This window comes from Micrasema longulum, unplaced genomic scaffold (assembly GCF_059751315.1).
Source record: "Micrasema longulum isolate JH-2025_06_02 unplaced genomic scaffold, ASM5975131v1 h1tg000435l, whole genome shotgun sequence".
Classification (NCBI taxonomy): domain Eukaryota; kingdom Metazoa; phylum Arthropoda; class Insecta; order Trichoptera; family Brachycentridae; genus Micrasema; species Micrasema longulum.
The window spans coordinates 460,849-482,957 of NW_028277635.1; the positions used below are offsets into that span (position 1 = coordinate 460,849).

At 34.2% G+C, this 22,109-nt stretch overlaps 1 protein-coding gene across 1 annotated transcript in view; it reads left to right on the top strand.

Annotated features, from left to right (window-relative positions):
• Dhc16F (Dynein heavy chain at 16F) overlaps positions 1 to 21,760 on the top strand; it is a 96,665-nt gene extending 74,905 nt beyond the window's left edge. Inside the window, exons 46-65 of the mRNA XM_088226499.1 lie at positions 1,398 to 1,635; positions 5,030 to 5,190; positions 5,305 to 5,446; positions 5,525 to 5,710; positions 5,795 to 5,967; positions 6,088 to 6,268; positions 6,356 to 6,535; positions 6,608 to 6,841; positions 6,933 to 7,079; positions 9,259 to 9,449; positions 9,971 to 10,172; positions 13,652 to 13,892; positions 15,295 to 15,495; positions 16,109 to 16,350; positions 17,281 to 17,451; positions 17,548 to 17,667; positions 18,765 to 18,917; positions 19,656 to 19,853; positions 20,131 to 20,254; positions 21,135 to 21,760. Coding sequence (XP_088082625.1) covers positions 1,398 to 1,635; positions 5,030 to 5,190; positions 5,305 to 5,446; positions 5,525 to 5,710; positions 5,795 to 5,967; positions 6,088 to 6,268; positions 6,356 to 6,535; positions 6,608 to 6,841; positions 6,933 to 7,079; positions 9,259 to 9,449; positions 9,971 to 10,172; positions 13,652 to 13,892; positions 15,295 to 15,495; positions 16,109 to 16,350; positions 17,281 to 17,451; positions 17,548 to 17,667; positions 18,765 to 18,917; positions 19,656 to 19,853; positions 20,131 to 20,254; positions 21,135 to 21,364 — 3,715 coding nt within the window. The 3' untranslated portion in view covers positions 21,365 to 21,760. The remainder of the gene's footprint in view (positions 1 to 1,397; positions 1,636 to 5,029; positions 5,191 to 5,304; positions 5,447 to 5,524; positions 5,711 to 5,794; positions 5,968 to 6,087; positions 6,269 to 6,355; positions 6,536 to 6,607; positions 6,842 to 6,932; positions 7,080 to 9,258; positions 9,450 to 9,970; positions 10,173 to 13,651; positions 13,893 to 15,294; positions 15,496 to 16,108; positions 16,351 to 17,280; positions 17,452 to 17,547; positions 17,668 to 18,764; positions 18,918 to 19,655; positions 19,854 to 20,130; positions 20,255 to 21,134) is intronic.
• The last annotated feature ends 349 nt before the right edge of the window (positions 21,761 to 22,109 follow it).

Here is a 22,109-nt window from a genome sequence, read left to right on the forward strand (position 1 = left end):
TTCTATGTCTAAAAAATTAAACTATCGACTCTATTAGCCGGGGGGTTAGGATAAGGTTAATAAACTTTTTATTTCGTTTTACGAGTATGTTATTCCCTTCAATGAAGATCATAATGGTAAAGTTTCCCACTGATGCGGTTGTATCATTAAAACATTACCGGATCGACATAGTAAATTTATATATTCTAGGCAAACATTTTAATATTTGGACGTTATTTTATCAAGTGATAATTATTATTGGTAATACGTAACTGATAATAGCAACAAATATTTTTTAATTGAAAATTCGAGTTGACTGTACCAACATACCCCTATTAAAAACAGATCCCAGGTTTACAAATTTGTTTTGGGTAATCATTGGGAAATAGAGAATTCATAAGTCACGTGTGATTTCAAGTGATTAGTAATTGTGTTTTTCCAATTTTTCCAGGATAAATTATTTTCGTCTTTTAGAAAGTAGTCAGATAAACAATATATTTGGGTAAATAATAAAAACGCAACCAACATGGCAACAATATAAACAGATATGATGGGATGCTATCAATATCTTTTTGGTACCCTATTAATAAAGGAATGCGTAATCTGTCACACAATAGAAATTTTAGGTTAATAAAATGGATACAATGACAACTTCTATATCGTACAATCAACCCTGATGATAAACGCTACAATACGACCTGAAACTTCAGCAAAGAGTGCACAATAACCCAAGAAAACTGGGTGCATCTGAACGGCTGTGAAAATCAGAGAAATTATAAAATTTAAGAGTTTCAAGAAGTCCCTTATTTAACGATTATGCATTATTTCTTAAAAAATTGAGGACCTTGCTTGAAGAAGGGGGCAGATCCAGTTTTTTGCCGTTTCACTTCTATCACATATTGTTAAAAAAATACTATCGTTTGATGCACAAGAGAGTCAATTCCATTAAAAATCTAACGAGCTATTGCGAAATTTGTAGCTCTCTCTATGTATGATGCGATAAGGAAGCAGATCTGGAACTGCCCCCTTTTTGCAACAAATGGCAGTCATAAAGGGGAAGATCCAAAATTCAATTAAGCTATAATAATAAAATAGAAAAGTTTTCCGTACCATTAAAACTTATAATGTTTAAAACCATATTAAAATACTGCCATTAAGTTCTTTAACCACATTAAGATGGTGCCATTAAGTTCTTTAACCATATTAAGATATAGCCAATAAAGTCATTCTTTGTATCACCTTTACATCCTTCCATTGCACTGGCCCCATTTCATTACATTGTGATTATCCCAGTCGAAAATCCATAATTGATAATCCTACCATTATTTTTCACAACCGTTTTTTTGTAATTCCCCAATCTGTTTGTTAACTGGATTTGCCCCCCTCTTCATGCAGGGTCCTCAATTGTCATCTTTCAGAATGAAAGAGGCTGAACAGCAAATGGCCGCCGTGATGAAAGTGCTGAAGGAGAAGCAGCAGCAACTGCAAGCCGTAGAGGCCATGCTGGCGGCCATGCAGCAGTCGCTGGTGAGGATGGAGGAGGAGAGGGCTCTACTGCAAGCTGACTTGGACCTGGCAGAGGCTCGCCTCACCAGGGCGGGTAAGCTGACCCAGGCCTTGGCTGACGAACAATCGCGCTGGGAAGACTCAGTCAAGGTAATCATAATGATGATTATAATAATTATACTACTATAAGGATGTGGAGAATATTGTTAAGCTAGAGTGTCTGGGCATTTACAGAGCTTGTGACCTGTCACTAGCCGGTTTAAATTAGGTGGTGCTATATATTTTTTTACTTAATAAGTTTCAATGACGCCCCAAAATGGCTGAAAAATTACACTTCTGTAATATTATTGTGATGTAATTTACAACATTGGCATTTTTATTTCAGAGTCGCAGAATTGAGGGCATTAGAAGCAAAGATAGCAAACTCTCGTTTTAGTGTTTTTGAGAAAAATAACAAAAACTGCTACACTAATGCCAAAGAGAGTCTTTATGTTAGAAATAATATTTTCACTGAACTTAAATTTTAAGATAATAATAAATTAGCTTTAACACTTTGTAGCCGTGTAAACACGTGATTATATTACCACACGTTGTGTCCCGGTCCCGTGTTTTCACGTGATTTACCAAGTGTTCAAAAAAGTACATTTTTTTGATATCTAATGACTTTTATTACTACTTTTTCGCTTCTGGTAAACTACGTGAAAACACGGGACCGGGACACAACGCGTGGTTATTATAATAACGTGTTTACACGGCTCCGGGATACAAAGCACAAAAAAGGGAGTGAGTCGCTGTAGGTATATGTGCGAACATTGCGATGTGGCTCTCCATAAAGGCCAATGTTGGCAAAACCATCATGCAAAAATGACTTGTTAAATTGTTTCAAATAAATCTGAGAAGTAAGAATTGATTTAACTTAGTATTTTCATAATTATGACACTTTAAGAAACCCCTTACAAACAAGAAATTTCACAAAAATAGGCCGGGAACAGGGTAAATTCCACGTGTATTCGGCCGGTGCTCAAAGTGTTAATAGAAAGACGAATTAAAAAAAAATCTTAATATTTGTATGGAACTCCCATTTTGACAATTTAAATCTCAAGCCTGTCATTGGTCAAATAAAATGGCTGATGGATATTGCTTTGTTTGATAAACACTATTTTCAAACTATCAGAAGTATGGTTTTAAATTACATTTGCAACTCAACTCATGTATTTATAAAAATAAAGTCGATAAACTACAAAATGACATCAAAACCAAAAAAATACTTTTATGGAGGCTGCTATCTTTGCTTCCAATGCCCTCAATTATTCCATCAGGTATTTCCTAGTATGTCAAATAATTCGGTAGAATATTGCCCACATAAAAAAAAATTCAGCACTTCACTCCCCAATAACCAATCCGCAGGGTTAATTATAAGGATAATTTATACCAGCTTAGTTGAATGAGTAGCGCAATACCCAAAATATGTTCGTAGTTTGCTAGTATTTAATTAGAATTAATAATAATATGGTCTCCTAACTATAATATTCATATAACGTGGGTTGAATCGGTGCAGCGTAAATTTATAAAATCGTTAATATTTAGAATCGGATCAAATACTTTCATAATCAACTATTATGATCGTCTAGAGTACTTTCATATCTTTAGTTTAGAATTCAGAAGAATTTTGGCTGATTTGATATTCTTGCACAAATTAATATCTAACTGTATTTTTTAATATTTTTTTTATCGGAGTTGCATTATTTTTTACCTTGCTTATACTTATACAAGGTTTATATTTCAAAAAGAGGATTTTTCTGCTATTATATTACATTATTTTAGCTGAACTGTTTGGGATCAGGAAGAATATTCTCATGTGGGCCAATCAGGAACTTCTCAGCATTTGCTTGTGTGGAGAGGAAACTACTTAAAACTCTTCAAGAGAAGCCGGCCGGTTGACAACTGTCAACAGGCCGGATTCTTACTGTATAGATGCCCATGATATCCTTGCTCAGATAAACTTTAATGTACCTTGCCGTAACTTGCGTACCAATCCTGTCATTGTTGTGGGAAATTATAAAGCTAACATCGGATTCTTTTCCCCTCTGCCAAAGAGCCTCAGAACAGTGAGCGAAATCTCACTAAACGGTACTGTCGATGTGTTCCTACAGCAAGGGCAGGCATTTAAGAAGCAAGCGGTGTTGTCTCTCCTGACTCGCGATGTCACACTTGCCTGGATTATGCTATATATATACCTTTTGTTAATTATACATTTTGTAAATTAAAGTAGATTCTAATACTGTTTAGATTAAGTATTACTCATTAATGCCAATCTATTAGGGCTTACTTAAGCCTGTTGATTGGCTTAAAATAAAATTAAAAATTGAAAAATACCCATTGGCAATACATGGGACACAAAAAAACCTAACACAAAAGTTAGTTAAAGAATAATAGAATGGACGTAGAAAAAATAGGAGAAAGTAATATCAAAAGTAATTGATCGTCACAACGTTACATGGGCAATGGGCATACGCTATTGATCACTTCTCCGTTCTTCTCCAATGCTGCCACAGCCAAAGCGTTCCACCAGGGCTGGTATTCCAAACGCCTCTCGTGGCCGTATTATCTCGAGTATTTACATACAAAAAGAGAGTGGTTCAAAATGGCACCCCAGTTGGCGAGTTATTCGAATCCGAATTTTCCAATGCTGTGGAAATTTATTTAAATTAATTAAGTTAATTAGGTAAACACTAACCTTAACGTGGGTAGATATTTTTTTGGTAAGAAATATGAGGTTTTTGGTTTCTGTCACTATCTGGTTTAAATAATCATTACACACTGTCACATTCACTATTTTGACCATAACTAAACATCCATATCTGCTTATTTTAACTATTGTAAGAAAATCTAATTACTGGCTACTTAGTGCAAAATATAAAAATTTAAACATCAAACTATCAAAATAACTTTTTAAACTTGCAAAGGTGCATAAAGTGAGCATTATTAGAGGATGCATAGGGGAGGCATTTATAGAGCATATGGCTAGCTTTTATTGAGCATGAAGCTGATGTCAGGTTGATTTGCGGATTCAGACCTAGGAGCAGAGCACGTTCCGTCACATCCTGGTGGTCGAAGATAAGTCATGTGGTAACTCTTTTTTAAATATCGAATTTGAAAACGATCAAGGGCTCACAACAATATAAAACAGGTATCTCCAAAGAATATCAAGTAAAACATACAGGCGTATTAAAAACACAAATGTAGAAATATATGTAAAATAAATATATAAAATAAGTAAATATACACAAAGATATAGAAATACTGATTATCTGAGTATCCTTTGACGAATATTTTATATCAAAATACAGGCGTTCTGACATAAATACGATAGGTCATAAACACAAAGTGTCTACCATATAAGCATTTGACAAAAACCCTTTTTATTTTAGCATATTGCGACTGTGGCGTATTATAAATACAGTGATACGAAATCGGGAAACGAAAATAGATGTAATAATATAAAAATGTGCAATTAAATATAATGTGAAGAATATTTTTTTAGAACATGACAAGTGAATTAGAATGTACGACAGGAAATATAATTGTTGGCTCTGGATGTGTTGCTTATTTCGGTGCATTTCCAACCAGCTATAGACAAGAACTATTAGAAATGTGGATTGATAAATGTAACGAACTGGGAATTCTCATATCACAAAACTTCAGGTAATATGCAAAAATGTTTGAAAATGAAAGAATGTTGAATTGTATTTCTCAAAAATAACAGTGTTTAATTTAAATACCATTCACCACACTTATGCATATTATTTTTACTTCTAGTATGACTTCGGTGCTATCAGACTCGTATACAGTAAGACAATGGAACACATCTGGACTTCCCAGAGATAATGTATCTGTTGAAAATGGTATTCTCGTTACAAAGGCCGGAAGATGGCCACTTATGATAGACCCTCAAGAACAAGTCAGTTTTATAAAAATCACTATTTTATTTATGTAATTTGTTATTAGTTCATAATCTCAAGGGCTTTATGCAATTTAGGCAAATCGATGGATTCGAAACATGGAAAGAGAAAATCAGCTACAGATAGTAAAGTTATCAGATGGAAATTATATGAGAATTATGGAGAACTGTATTCGACTTGGAAGACCAGTGTTAATAGAGGAGATCGCAGAAACTCTGGATCCAACACTTTCCCCTATTCTTCAGAAATGCATATTTATACAGGTAAAACTTTGTTTAAACTCCGATCAAATGAAGCGTAGTATTACAAAATGAATTTTTATACTGTAAATAATAATTTCATTTCAGGGTGGGCGTATGTTGATTCATTTAGGTGATACAGATATCGAGTACGATCCAAATTTCAAATTGTATATTACAACTAAGTTATCGAACCCACATTACCTCCCAGACATCTGTATTCAAGTGACAATTGTTAACTTTACCGTTACACTTTTGGGCCTGGAAGATCAACTTTTAGCGTAAGAATTTATTATATCACTTTTTTTAAATCAACTTTTTTTAAATCAACTTTTTGCGTAAAATTCGAAATTTGCAAACTTTTGGAAACTTATAGTAAAAATACATATTATTTTCTTTAGTGAAGTTGTGAGGATCGAACGACCTGACTTAGAAACTTTACGATCAGAACTTATTACTCGGATTAATAATGATAAAATGCAACTTTTGGCTATTGAGGACAAAATTCTGAGAATGCTGTTTGCTTCGTCAGGAAATATTCTTGATGACGAGGAACTGATTGAAACCCTAAATGAGAGCAAAGTAGGTTCTAGTATATTTGAGCAAAATATTTCGCTACAAATGAAAAAATCTTAGTGCCGTTGGATAATTATTATTGATATGTTTTAGGAAACATCGGCTATTGTTGTAGCACGTCTTCAAGATTCTGAAATAACAGAAAAAAGCATTTCAGTTGCCAGAGAAAAATATCGACCCGTAGCAACAAGAGGGGCTGTTTTATATTTTGCTGTTTCAACATTAAGTACCATAGATCCAATGTACCAGTTTTCATTAAAATATTTTCAACTTGTGAGCATAGTTATACAATCCTAGGATTTTCTTTTTAAATGTCTTTTTCTGCTACCATGTTTATGTTTGCAGGTATTCAGCAGTGTACTGGAAACAAATGAGAAAGTTAAGGAGTTTGATCAGCACTTAATCAATATGTTGGCCGTAATCACTTACGCGGTATACACAAACATTTCGCGAGGCTTGTTTGAGAAGCACAAACTTGTATATAGTTTTCTACTTAACATGGCGATCTACCAACAAGCAAATTTGATCCCCGATAGTTATTGGTTGTTCTTTTTGAGAGGGCCAGTAGGAAGTAAAGTGGTATCTAAACAGTTTTGAACTTATTTAATATACAACCAATTAGTTTAATGACGCGGGAATTTTTTTTATTTTCCTGTTTTTTAATGTTTAGGTTCCGAAAAAAAAACCTCTTGTTCCTGGGTTATCTGACGCCACTTGGTTTGCTATACAACATTCAGACGAAACTTTCCCTCATTTCCATGGATTGACTGACAACTGTTTAAACATCATAAGAATAACCATTGGTTCCTATGTTCAGGTAATTCATATTTTACCTAGGGAAATTATTAACATTGCTCTAGGGTCACAAAAAAACACCCATTTAATCAAATAGCAAATAGGTAAAGCTTTTTAATATTCAATTTTTATTTTACTTTTTGTAACGTTTTTCGAATTTTGATTAGACTTATAACGAATAGTATACGGTATATGTTGTTGGTCACGATTCCAAATAGCCGAACATTTGTCCGAATAGTACCTAAATATTCATAAAATTTGGCGCTCTAGAATACTCTGAAAATTGACAAAAAATGTTATGTTTACACTTAGAGTGTATACATTTTATCCTCTAAATGTTTACTCCACAACTTGCCACTTCTTAATTTCGATTACTATGAACGTTATTCATATTTGATTTACCAATATTTTATTATGGTTGCTTTTTATTCATATTTGCTATAATATAACCCAAAACACTTTATTATTATGTTGTTTTAATGTTTTCGATTTTATTCCTAAATTACAAATAAACTGACAGACCATTAGTTTTATTTTTACTTGAAATTCATCGCCTTTAAAGCAATCTAGTTATGTTTTTCAGTGACAAAGTATTATGTATTTGGCCAAATATTCATGAGAAGCCATAATATTATAAACTTTTATTTTGTTCGATTCTTATCATAATTAGGTACCTTTTCATTTTTTATTAATTTGTTTCATTTATAAAAATTATCTGATAACCAAATATATTGTTAGTGGAATCTATGCACATATGTAATTTTTTCTCAATTTTTCAGCTAAAATCCCCGAAGTAAAAGCATGGCAATTAAATTTCGTTTTTAAAATGGACCAATAAAAGTCATGATTTGTTTTGTTCATTAGGTGTACAACTTTGCTTTCGCCGTTTTTTTTCTAAAATTCGAGGCCTTATCGTAAAAAGCTGGTTATACATACAGTTATGATTCAAAGTATTATCCATCACTGGCCACTACTTTCTCTCATCTTTCGGGCAGCATTTGAATCCCGCGTTAAAAAACAGCTCGTCTTTTGAAGAGATCGACAAATCAATCCAATTGCCTTCTTCATAAGACCGAAAGCGCTGGTCAGCCAGGCCATTTGCCATTGATCGAAACAAGTGGCAGTCGGAGGGAACAATATCTGGAAAATACGGCGGGTGGGGTAAAACTTACCATTTCAACGTTTCCAAGTATGTCTTGACCACTTTCGCAACAAAGAGTCGAGCATTGTCACGCTGCAAAATCACGTAATAGTGTCTTTTGTTGTATTACGGCCGTTTGTCTTTCAATGCTCAGCTCAAACGCATTAATTGCGTTCGATAACGATCGCTTGTAATTGTTTCATTCAGTTTTAACAGCTCATAATACACTACGCTGAGCTGGTCCAACCAAATGCAGAGCATGACCTTAATTCTGTGACTATTCTATTTGGACGTCGACGTGGAAGCATGGCCGAAAAATCGCCATGATTTTCTGCATTGGGGTTATTGTAATGGACCAGTTTTTTGTCCCCAGTCACAATGCAATGCAGAAATCCCTTCCGTCTTTGCTTTTCAAGCAACTGTCCACAAGCACACAAATATCGTTAAACATCTCTCGGTTTCGACGCGTAAGGCACCCAATTTTCTTGCTTCTGAATCATTCCCATGGTTTTAAGGCATTTTTAAATTGCTTGTTGATGATCACGCCAATTCTGCTTGACTTTGACAGTTATCAAGTAATGCCTCTAATTCTGGATCTTTGAAAATTTTCTCTCTTCCACCGCTACGGCTGTCTTCGACGTGAAAATCACCTTTCTTGAAGCGTCGAAACCACTCACGACACGTTCTTTCACTATTAGCAGCCTCACCATAAGTATTTGCAAGCATTCGATGAACCTCACCCGTTGATATCTTCAGTTCGAAGCAAAAAATTGAAACCTCCCACTGATTACGAGAATTTGACTAGTAAACTGTCATTTTCAATCGGGAATAGCTTTATGATGCAGACTCAAATCGACTAATGTTTCTATAAGGTTATGTTGACAGATGCCCAAGTTTATGCATGACTTGTATGATTCTATTATTATTGATTTTATTTTTACGACCAGTACTTACCGCTTAAGCCATCTACTTGAAAACGGCGGAAGCAAAATTGTTCTATGTGAACCATAACCTTTCTTTTTCCTACTATCTTTGTTCCGATATACTTTTTTACTTACAGGACATAAAAGTATTCAGAGACTCTGAAACGCCATCAACTGTTAACTTTGATGCTAGACTTAATAATTTTGAAAAACTCGTTTTACTTAAAGCTCTCAAACCCGAAGCATTGATTGGTGCTATCACAGAGTATGTTTGTGTAAATTTAGGAAGAGGCTTTATTGAAAGTTCAGCGATTTCATTGAATAATCTGTAAGCAAAATACTATATTTGAGGCGCTGAGAGCTATAAGAGCTTAAGCGACATTTGACGTCAATTTAATCCGAGTAGTTAAACGAAAAAAATCCTACGTTTTAAGTCCCGCTAACTCAAGCACCAATATTAATACTGAAAACTAAATAAACAAAAAAAAACTGCAAGGCTTAATTAAAGTTTCACCAAAAATATGACAGAAACATAACTCCCAAATTTGTTTGAGCTGTATATTTTTATAATTTATTTATTTTTCATTTATGTTTAAAAAAAATCGTTATGTTGATAGTAAGTCTGAGTCAATAAAATAAAACAAAACTCATGAATGTTTACTGTTTAAATGTTGCTTATGTTCCTATGGCTCTCAGCGTCTAATTTTAAATAAATAAAAATAGTTTGCTTTGTTTTCATAAATACGCATTTCTTAAACATATACTCGTATGAATAACATTTTTTAATATTCAAAAGAATTTTATAAATTGTATGTTTTTAAATAAAACTTTTATGAAAATATTTTTCAGATATAAAGATATGTCCAATTTAACGCCTTTAGTGTTTATACTGAGTTCCGGTTCAGATCCCTTTGGAGCTTTCCACAAATTTGCTACGGAGATGGGTTACAGGGATCGAGTGCAGTCCATTTCGCTAGGACAGGGACAAGGTCCTATTGCGGAGAAGATGATAGCTGATGCCTCACGGAAAGGAGACTGGGTGTTTCTCCAGGTAAATCAAACGATTCATTAAAAATTGTCTCACTTCACATATCTCTTGCAAATTGGTTCTAAATGAATGAAATAAACCAGAGACCAAAAAACGAAAAAAAAAAACATAATGTTGTCAAAGCTGATAAAAGTGATACAAAAATGACCAATTGGCTCTTGTATGTATAGTGTATAGGGATGCGCTGACAGTGCCTCGTTCTAAGTAAGAACAATTGAATTTTCAATTTATATAGTTAAGTGATAGAAAAAAATATCCGCAAGCGAAAGTGTACCTAAATCCATTTTTGCTTACAAAAAGCAATCACAAATAAGCGCTCATTTGTATTAAACACACTCGTCCGATGAATGCAAATGCGAAAATGAATCTCAGTCAGCGCATGTTCAAACTATGCATTATTATAATTATTACGCTTAGATTATACTATCGGCGTGCATTTTCAAATGGCCAAACAAGCAATGATCCGTTTGGAGAAGATTTGGCGAGTTCGAGATATATTCATAAATACTTAAAAGAGGTTGTCGGAAGCCCTGGTATTTTTCGTTTTCTTGTATTATGGACAGTGAGTGCCTATAAGAGAGTGAGGATCGATTCATTCATGATGTGGTGTCGGAGAATGTCGCTACGCGTACCTTGGACAGCCAGAAGAACAAATGCGTCAATCGGTCAGTGGTGTCTGAGAAGAATACTGTATTTCTTTGGTCATATTTAAAGATCTGAATCAGACAACCTAGAAAAGGTAATGATGCCTGACCGAGTTGAAGGTAGCAGAAGCCAGGGTGGTAAACCAGCTAGATGGACTGACCAAATAAGGGAGGCTACAGGGGTGACACTTGGACAATCGGTTCGTCGGCCTGAAGACAGACTGGGATGAAACAGGTTGATGAAAAATATTCATGGTTTTGTATGACAATAATGTCAATGTAAGAAAACATGACAATTTTAACGATATGTCATCTATGAATCAAGGTTCTGTTAATCAATTATGTAATTACACAATTTAAATGTATTCTAGTGTTAGGCAAAACTGAACATTTTTTGGCTTTCGTCAACACATCAGACACGACAAACATGGTCATTCACCTCTTGCCCGTCTCCTGTGCCATGCAGATGTTGCTCCCCTTTCCTCTGCAGCCCGATTGCTAATTTAATTTGATTGAGTACCTACGATATTTGAGCCTGTATTATTTATCCAACTTGCGGTTAATATTATTAATAAACCTGCATAATCAAGTGATGACTATTTTAATTCCTAATTAATTTATTATTTAATTCCATACAATTTGTTACGTAATTATTTGTAACTATATTATATTATCACGAACCTCCCTATTTTTGTAAAATAACATTCTTCAGTTGAGATTAGTTAAGGTGCTTTTTTTTCATAACTTTCCGTTACGCAATAAAATAATTGGCATTTGGATTTTGCGAAAAAACAAGTAACAAAAACAGACGCCAGTCCCAAAGTCCTTGATTACACATGCCTAATTACTCCCAACATTTTTTCCCACATCTCCCTTTAACTTACTAAAATTATGACTGTTCTTTTCACACAATAATGAATATTTTCAACAGCCTAACTTCATATACTTTCTCAGGGCTATGGCTCGGGGCAGATTTTTGGGTACGTTCACGCGACTAACAAAGTGTGAACAACTGGATTTGTCCAACAAATTGACAACTTCAAACTCCATAATACATCCAATGCAGGAACTTGTATTTTAAAGTATTTAATGTGTACCCATAATTGAATATTTCCTCGAGTCGCGTAAAGTCTGTATACGCGAGCATCGCCCCCTGTGTCGTGGATTTAATGAGTAATAATTAATCATTTTAATGAATGTGAGTATATATGTGTATTTAACCACTTACCGACTTTTAATGTCTACCGGTTTCGAGACGTACCCGTCTCTTCGCCAAGACACTCACTACAACAACATGCAAATACTAAAATACATTTTCACATTTACCATCACCGTAGTAGGTATACAAAGTATTTACGAAAAAATACATAAATTACATGCAGAGTTAAAGGAGATGCCAACACCACCATGTCCGAACATGCACCAAAATTAAGTTAATAATATTCAGCGATATGTTTATAGGAGCCAAGAGGTTGAACGTTACACGATTGGTTAATTTTTATATCAAAAAGCGGGCTGTATTGAAAAGATATTAGATTATTTATTACGAAAATATTATTTTTAAATTCAGATGCTGCCAGCAAGCTAGGTCCACCGCCGCATCCTCAAATCGCTCGTCATAGGAGACTACTGCGTCTGTTCTCAGACTCTAATGTTAGTTGTGAAACCGAACCACCTTATGCCGAATATTATCTTCAAGCACTTACTCTTAAAACTCAAAACGTTGGTGTTTTGAGCTTTGCTAGGGTGCCAAGATTCTTTCCCGTATAGAAGTACTGGCAAATTACGAGGTTAGGCTGAAAACTAATGCACACATGCTTGTAGAACGCAAACGAAATGACCGTCAAAAGTGTTCAAGGTGGCATGTAGTAGTATCATTTCCCCTTTATACGCATGCATAGGTTTGAAGGCGTTGGATTCATCTAGCGTATTTTGAGAAGCGGAAGTATGGAGACGTGTTCTAGTGCTATGTCAACGCGAGTTAAACAGCGTGCTGTTATCAAATTGTTAACTTTGATTATAATAATAATGTTGTTGATAGATCTACTGTAAATCAATTGATAATAAAATTTCATGTTTACGAGCCCGGAAAAGCATTAATTGTTGATGAAACACGCAGCGGACATCCGATCACTGACACAGACAATAAGCATCGCAAACTCGTTGACGATTTGATTCGAAATGACCGGTAAATCACTCAAAAGTGTATCGCAAACTATATTGGAATATCCAAGAAGTGTTAGAGGCAGCCTGGCGCCAATAATCTTGCAACAACGCTCGCCCATACACCTGAAACCTGAAATTTGAGCCGATTCACACTCACACTCCTTATGCCTTAATCTTGCGCCTTCCGATTTTTTTCCATCTACTCAAAAGAGACCTCGAGGGTAAATCAAGTAATTCCTAGATGAGCAGCGAGCTCTTTGTGCATGCTTCTATCCTCAGTTATATGAACTCCCAAGTATTTGAAGCTATCAACTTTCTCGATCCTCTGTCCATTATTATTGACAGGCTGATCAGGGTCAGGACAGGATTTGTTGCACATAATCTGAGTGTTTTTGGTATAAATATTAAGACCCAAACGAGCAGAATTTTCCTACAGTTTGTCAACAATTTCCTGAAGATCACTAATAGACTATTAAAAAAGAACCGCATAGTCTGCATAAAGTCATACAACTTTAGAAGGGTGTTCACTTTTATGCCTCGATCAGGTGGTATTGATTTGCATACCATACACACTATCACACTTTATTCTGGCTTACATTCTTTCGTTTTATGAACTCTACAAAATTATAAAATTGTGCCTGTTGTCTTCCATCATTTGTTGTTTGTTTTCAGAATTGCCATTTGGCTGCATCCTGGATGTTGAATTTAGAACAGATAGTACAAAGGCTATCTACAGATCCAGTGCCTCCTCATGACGCCTTCAGACTCTTCCTCAGCTCTATGCCTTCAAGCGACTTCCCTGTCTCCGTATTGCAAAACTCTGTTAAAGTTACTAATGAGGCTCCCAAAGGACTGCGGGCTAATATTAGAAGAGCCTTTCAAGAAATGAATGAAGAGTGGTTTGGAGGTCATGGTAATAGTGTTTTGCAATGATTCATTTACACTTTTCAAACAATTATTTATTTTAATTTTTAAATTTTAATTTGGGGTTCGAACCATCGCGTCAGTGGGGTCACAGTGAGTCACATCCTGCTGGAGGGTGTGATTCTATTAAATGCTGCGAACGCCCAGTTGTATTCCACCGGCAACACTACTGACTAGTCGAACTCGTTAGCGTCCACGTCGCGAACCCCGGATAATAGGATCACACTCATAACGGTGCGATCACAGCAGATAACGAGAGGATGAAAGGCGCCTCCAAACCAGAACAAACCAGCTAAGAGAAGGTAATCCCGACAGAAAAATCCACCAGAGAAGGCAACGGGAAACCACTCTGGTTATCTTTTCCCAGGAATCACTACGGCGAGTACATCCAAAAAGCAGTTGTCCTGGCCTCGGAGTAGCGCAGGACCGAGATGATTTCGCTGCAGTGATCACCAACGTCGGAGAGACCTGATAAAGCACCGAAAAATGAGAAGATTTAAAAGAAATTAAAAATATATAATATTTCCGATAAATATTTGCTGGATTTCCTCCCTAGAGAGTTATTAAGATCTAAATTTGTTGCAACGGGGGAAAATAATTTTAAGAAGGGAATATGTATGTCTAGGCATTTACATACCGTATTACATGCCTTATGGCCACTTTGCACACTGTATAACATTTACCATTCTTTTGTTTAAAAATCCACACCTCCTCAACTCTTCCATCTGTTGACTTTTTAAACATTTGGACATACTCCAAACATTTTTCATTAAACTAACTGATATAAGAAGCTTAAATTTGAAAATGGTTTCAGGCGTTGCCTAATGGTGAAATAATTCAGTCAGATGAATCTCACCTTCATAATGATTTCTGCTCTTTTACTTTAAAAAAGTCAACAGATGGAAGAGTTAAGTAAATGTAGATGTTTAAACATAGGCAGAATGGTGAATGTTACACAGCGTGTAAAGTAGTCACTTAAACCAACAAGTGACAGGTCGTAAGCCTTGTAAATGCCTAGACATACGCATTCCCTTCTCAAAAATGTTTTCCTTCTATGTTGCCTATAAAAATTACATTCCAATATTCAATACATTTAACAAAATACTCAAAAATAGAAAAATATAGGTCTACTTAAAAAGCTATATTTTAAATATCTATGAAAAAAATCTACTGTTTTATACCGAATTTACTAAGAAAGTGTATAGATCTGTTTTTTGGTACATCGATTTGTAAAATTTTGAGATAAATACTTGATTTTTGCCATTATACGGAATACTGTAATATTTACGCCCCCTTTTAAATTGCATTTATTGAAGATATATTATTTTTGCCATTTACGATTTTTATTTTTTTACTATTCTTATATTGTAAAGACATTTTTCGTGTCGCAGCTCTTGGTCAGCAATGGCGTTCGATGATATTTGGACTATGCATGTTCCACGCCGTCATCCAAGAAAGGAAGAAGTTTGGCCCTCTTGGGTGGACCATAATTTACGAGTTTAACGACAGCGATCGAGAGTGCGCTTTATCTAATCTGGAGATATTTTGTCAAAATTCGATAATACTTTGGGATGCTTTAATATATATCACAGGTACGTTCATATATGTCTCTAAAAAATGTTCATGTCTATAAAATATAATATCACAATTTTATCAAAGACTCCTTAAGAATTCCTGCTAAATTCCAATTTATGAACATTTAAAATTTCTAGATGGGTTTATAAAGTTGAGTAATATTTATAAAACCTCTGTTTTACATGTGAAATTACGTAAGTAAGATTTGAAAAATATAACATCTTTCGAAAGTCGATAAACCCATATTCTGAAAATGACAATTAACAATCAATCTTGTTTTACCGGTTGAGATTATGCATACATATTTTTCATCTTCATTCCCTTTTCGCTCCTAATGGTGCATAGGGCACTGCATTGGTACACCAATCGCAGCGTATCTTGATCACTTTTACATGATAATAAGATGATCAGTCTCACGCTTCAGGAGCCAGTCCACGGATTATGAAATATTCAAGCGTAAAAACACCTTATTAAATGAATATTTCACATCAACCTTGTCGAGAATCGAACCCGAGACCTCTTGCATGGCTGGCAAATGCGCTGACCCCTACACCCGAGGCCGACAATACATATTTTAGTAAAATTAAACTGTAATGGTAGAATAATTATTTCATGTCTTTGAAATTTTAGGTGAAATAACTTACGGCGGTAGAGTCACAGACGTTTGGGATCAGCGTTGTTTAAAGACAATTTTGACTAGTTTCTTTGCTCCTCATGTGCTTGCGGAAGGATATGCTTACTCTGAATCTGGAACCTACTACTGCCCTACATTTGAACAAATTACTGAGTACTTACAGTTTATAGATGAGTTACCGATCATCGAAGAGCCGGAAATATTCGGAATGCATGATAATGCTAATATTGCTTTTCAGGTTTGTAAATAATATGTTTTGTGTTACATAGTAAGTATGTCTAAATCTTTAAGGACAAATGAATAAATACAGTATTTGAAACCCACTCAGACTTCTATTTAAATAAATAGTTTTCTTTATACATTTTATGCGGGCATCGCTACAATGTAGAATGTAACAGCCTAACTAACCAACGCAGCGGGTAAAAAATTAAATAATTACTACTTTTATAAAAATCTCCTCATCAAAAATCAATCATTTTAATGAAACATTTTTTAATGAAATTTTGAATACCCACTCATACTGCCACGATAATCTAAAAAGAGATAAGAGTAGAAGTCAAATATATTTATAAAATGACAGTAAACTATATGGATATTTATCGCAGAACGACGAACAATCAATAAATAATTATAAAAAATACAATCCGAAAATGTCGCCTTTCTGTTCACCAATCAATATAATAAAAATGTGTGAAAAGAAGACGAATATAATTTATCAATCTTTCGCACAAACTCACGTTTCTTATGAGAGCTGTGCAAAAATATGTGTACGGAAATGGAACGACAGCTTATCTTACTTTTTATAAATGTGTGTGTGTGTAATTTGGAGCATCTTAAAGCGTAAACATGAAATACTCAAGACGAAATAATCGAGTAGATCTACCTTTGCCGCCTCTAAAAGTGGGGCTGGCGTAGCGGGTATTTCTACCCTTCCCGCCGATAAGCACCAGTTCAGAACAAGCTTTCCTGCATGAAGTGTGTTAACACAGAAAAGGGTATAAAAATATGTATAGGCATTTACAGGACTTGAGATATGCCATTGGTTGGTTTAACCATATAACCAGATATCCGTAGTAATAAATTTCCTAGTTAAACTTGTAAGATGATTTATTATGCATAAAGCGCTCCGCTTTTAAAATAATCCACGCTAAAATATTTGTGATTTCAGAACGAAGAGATAAATCAGTTTATTGGAAATATAATGAAAGGCCAAGCTGCTGGATCTAGTGATAAAGAGGGAGACTCCCCCGATCAAATTGTGTGGAAATTATCAGAAGATATAAAAAGAGATATTGTTATTCAGATTGATGTAGAGTTAATGCTTAAGTCACATATGCAGGTGAAAATTCTGCTTAATAAATCTAAAAGATTGCCTGAATTTTTAAAATTCTCTTTTATGCAGTATTTAAAACATTAAATCTCCTTATTTTTCCAGAAAGACTCATTGGGAAGAGTGTACTCATTGACTACAGTACTGATACAAGAAATCAACAGATTTAACAAATTACTTAAGTTTATGCATAGTTCACTGGCTGATTTACAGAAAGCGATAAAGGTAAAAGTCATGCATCTTTTTAATACGCACCAGCTTCGGAACTCAGAACTGGGACTTTAAAGCCAATGCGCTCCAAAAGTTAAAAATCAAAGAAAGTGGAAAAGTCAACATATCAACGCATTTAACAGAAAAAAATAGTAGTTTAAAAATGTCTAGTACTTTAATTGAAAGTTCAAAAATAATTTATTCCTTAATAAATATTTGAATTTAAGTTTGAATTGATTAAAACATTATTCTTCTTTTTCCTGGCTGTAGACCTTTGTTGGAATCCAATTGAAATTAATTTTGAGCAAACAACTTTAATGATTCCATAGATTTGCCGATTATTCTATTCATAGTGGGTACTGACCCAAAAAAGTTACTGTGTTTAATGTTAAGGTAGTTTGATGACATGTATAATTTTGTATCCAGATTTGGGGGTTCTATTTTCTAACCTGGCAAAATCAATCTTTCTTTATTTTGAGCAAATCACAAAAAAATTATACAATAATAGTTTCAACTTTTTTAAATATATTTTTTATTAGAACTAGTTAATATTTTATATGTAAACAATAGTGAAATGTAAATTTAATTTTAGAGATTGCCAATTTTGCAATACTCAAGTAGAGGTTGCCATGTTTGAAACAAACCCAATAATTAGAATGTTAGATTCTCACAAATAAAGCCGTATTTTGAATGGAAAAGGTTTTGAATTATTGTAAACAATTGAATTCTCAATAGGTTTCCATGATTTAGCCAGGTTCGCAAATCAGAAGTAGCTTTATCAGAACTGTTTTCATCATTGTTTTATTAAAAACTAATTATATTGTATCTTATTTACTTATTTTATCGATATAATGTGTTTATCGGCTTATTTTAAAATTAAATTATTTAATGTAGTTTCCGCATAAACTAACAATTAAAAAAATTAATTCGGTAATATAAATATTGCAATAGATAGTAGATTAATTATTTATTTATAAAAACCATCAAAATTAGAAAATATTTTCCAAAGAATTATAACCAAAGATATGTTTTTAGCCCCCTTGACTATCCAATCATTTAAAAATTATGTAATGGGGCAAAAACTGATCAATTCAATCAATGTCGACTTCCAGGGCTTTATTGTGATGTCAGATGATCTCGAAGACGTGTTCAGATCTTTTCTAAATAATCAAGTGCCTAAAATCTGGACAGCGAAAGCATACAATTCTCTCAAGTCACTAGGAAGTTGGGTTTATGATTTAATTCTAAGGATAAATTTTATTGACGTGAGTATACTCTTATAAGGCTATGCTAATGAAAAATTGTCGTAAGTGTTTTTTTTTTGTTATAAAAACATATTATTTTGTTTAGAGAAAAAAATCTTTTTTTTTAAATTATCTTTTGCTTCACAAAAGCTCAGAAAAATACAGACACATAATGTGAACTCTTTGTATCATAGCCCAGTGGTATCTTGTGTTAAAAACAATATTATATCAGCAAATGCCTATAAACTACCGACTTATACCGAGTTCGGTTGTAAAAAATAACCAGATAAAAAAAACAACACAGATTCCAAAATATTCTGATTAAAAAGGAGAACCCAAAAAATTAAAAGTGAAAATTATTTAAATTCTGAACTCAAATATGCTAGAGGTGTATTTGAAGTACTCAGAAATTGGGCAGGAGTTGGCAAGGTACCAAAAGATTTCCAAATCAACCATAAATTTAAGAATTTTTCACAATTTTCACTTCTTAAAGGAGTGCCGTGACAGGACATGAAGAGCGAATGGGCTGTTAATGCACGGATAAGAAGACTTTCGATGCGAATGTTGATGGATGCGAAAATAAAAAACACGGCATAAATAAACTCAACAAATACTTGATAATGGACCCATCAAAAGTTGCAATAATCGTTGTGCGTGCATGAGAAGATGCACAAATCTAAAGGGAGCGTGGTTTGCATGTTAAAAAATGGCATGGATGTGTGTCAACTATCATATCCTTATCCTTATGTACAATTCTAGCACTGGATGCAGTTTGGATCTCCACCGAGCAGTTGGATTTCAGGTCTATTCTTCCCCCAGGGTCTCCTCACTGGTACTCTTCAGGCTTTTTCTCGTCGCTATGGTGTCTCCATTAATCAACTGATGTTCGATTTTTATCCTTTACCATTTTACATATTCCAAGACGAAATTAAAGTGGCTTATCAAAAGAAATCACCAGTAAGCATGAGCAATTTATTTGACTTTAATTGTACATTTATTTACTTAAACTTTTTATGCAAAATGAGGGATTATTGTTATGGAACGATAGTTTATCACATTTGTGATCCATTATTGGCTGGTTTAAGTGATAAAAGTGATCATTTGAAATATTCACATTTTTTCTTATATTTAAATATTTACGTTTCTTCGACTTATTCATTTTATTGTGGGGAAGATTTAGACATATTCAAAATAATGTTAAATTTGAAAATCTTTCACCTTTTAAAATTTTCAGAAACTAGAAGCAGAATGTTTTCAAAACCTGAACATACCAGAAGATGGTATTTATATTCACGGCTTGTTTATTGATGCCGGACGCTGGGATATTCCTGCTATGCAAATGGTAGATTCTAATCCAGGTATTATTTTTATTCTTAATTACTGACAGGCACTCACTCATTAACACAGGCTTATTAAACATTTAAACGCACTGTACAACTATAGAATGCTCAAGTGGTTGGTTACATACTCAGGGTAATAATGCGCATGCTATAGAGGAGCCCAAACGTAGAAAAACCATTCTATGACGATTAAGTATTAAGTTAGTTTGCAGCAAAACAATGGGCCGTGCTCAGGTCGTGAATTGCCAAATTGATATTGATTTGCGTTGTAATTACTTTTAAATATGTACCTACACATTTGACGCTCCTACTGCTGCAACCCAACATACCTACTGCAATTTACCATTGTCGATTTTTATTTATTGTAACGAGTAAATATCCAAGTTATTTACAAACAAAGCCAAGCACATCGACGAAAGTGTCCGTTACGCGTCTGTTGTCAAACAAAAAAAAATGGCCGCCAGCGGAATGAAGTTGTCGCTAACCAAAAATATGTAATGGTTTCCTTCTATACAAAATAACGATAGGGCCCCTCTCTAGCTAGCGCATTATTACTCTGAGGTTACGCAGATATTAATAAGTTTAATGAAGCCAAGAACGGGCATCAGTAACAATTTTCCTACTTAAATAGGAAAATTGTTAATTCCTTAAGAAAGCCACCCATGTTTTGATATAAAGATTTATTTCGTTGATCAACTAGTGATTTTTTTTAGACAGTTTTTGTTTTTATGATTAGTTAACCTCACTCGTTTAGCTCCAGGCAGGAATTGAATTATTTTTCAATTTATTCAAACCATCATCATTGATTGTATCACTAGAGACTAGAGAGATCCTGTCTTCCACTAAGGTCTGGTTATTTTTATGTTTTTCATCAAAAAATATTTAATTTCTCGTACAGGAGAGAGAAGTGCCCCTTTGCCAGTGTTTTGGTTGCGGCCTGTGGAGAGTATGCCTTACCCTGACCCTCGGTACGTGGCCCCGCTTTACAAGACTGCAGCTCGTGCCGGCGTATTGTCTACCACTGGACACAGCACCAACTTCGTTATACCCTTCCTCCTACCAGCCTCAGAACCACAGCCATACTGGATTCGAAGGGGAACTGCACTCATCACTCAAAACACCGATTAGAAAATTAAATATCTTTGACCCTTTGCTCCCGACGATGCAAATTTGTCCAGATATAAAATATCTCTTAATTAAGAGTTCTTTTTTTATTAATTTAAAAAAATAAAATATTTGAGTTCTTATGATTTACCCAAATAATTCATTTCGAGGGCCATTTTCAACAGGTTGTAAATGACTCTATTAAAAAAAACTAATCAAGTTGGGGTAAAGTGGGATGTTGTTGTTGATGTTGTTAATCACTTTTGGTACATATTTGGACATTTTGGAGTAGTTTTGGTTATTCCGAAATAATCCGTACCAAAAATTGAGTCTTACGGTTCAGTTTTCCATAGGGTTGTCACCCGTTTATTTGTTTAAAATTACTACTAATTTACAAATTTCAATATTATATGCAAATACACGTCGTATTAAAAAATATCATCTTTTTTTATTGCCATTTCCTGATGGTATAAATTTGTACCTCTATTTTTTTTATATATATCGCACCTTTGGTGCAACAATGGCACAATTTAGGACACCTCTTTTTGTAACGTCTTTTATTAGTATTTTTTCAAACAATTCTGAATAAGCTTTTAACGTGAAACTATAGCAAAAACAATGAATCAATTTATAATTTAAAACCTACTGCAAATAAAAATCCAGTAATAAGGCAATAAATGCGAAAAAAAACTTAAAACTTCTCTCCTGGAAAATTTTTAAGTAAACTGTTGTACCTTTGTTGCACCGAAGTTGCGATATGTAAATGTAC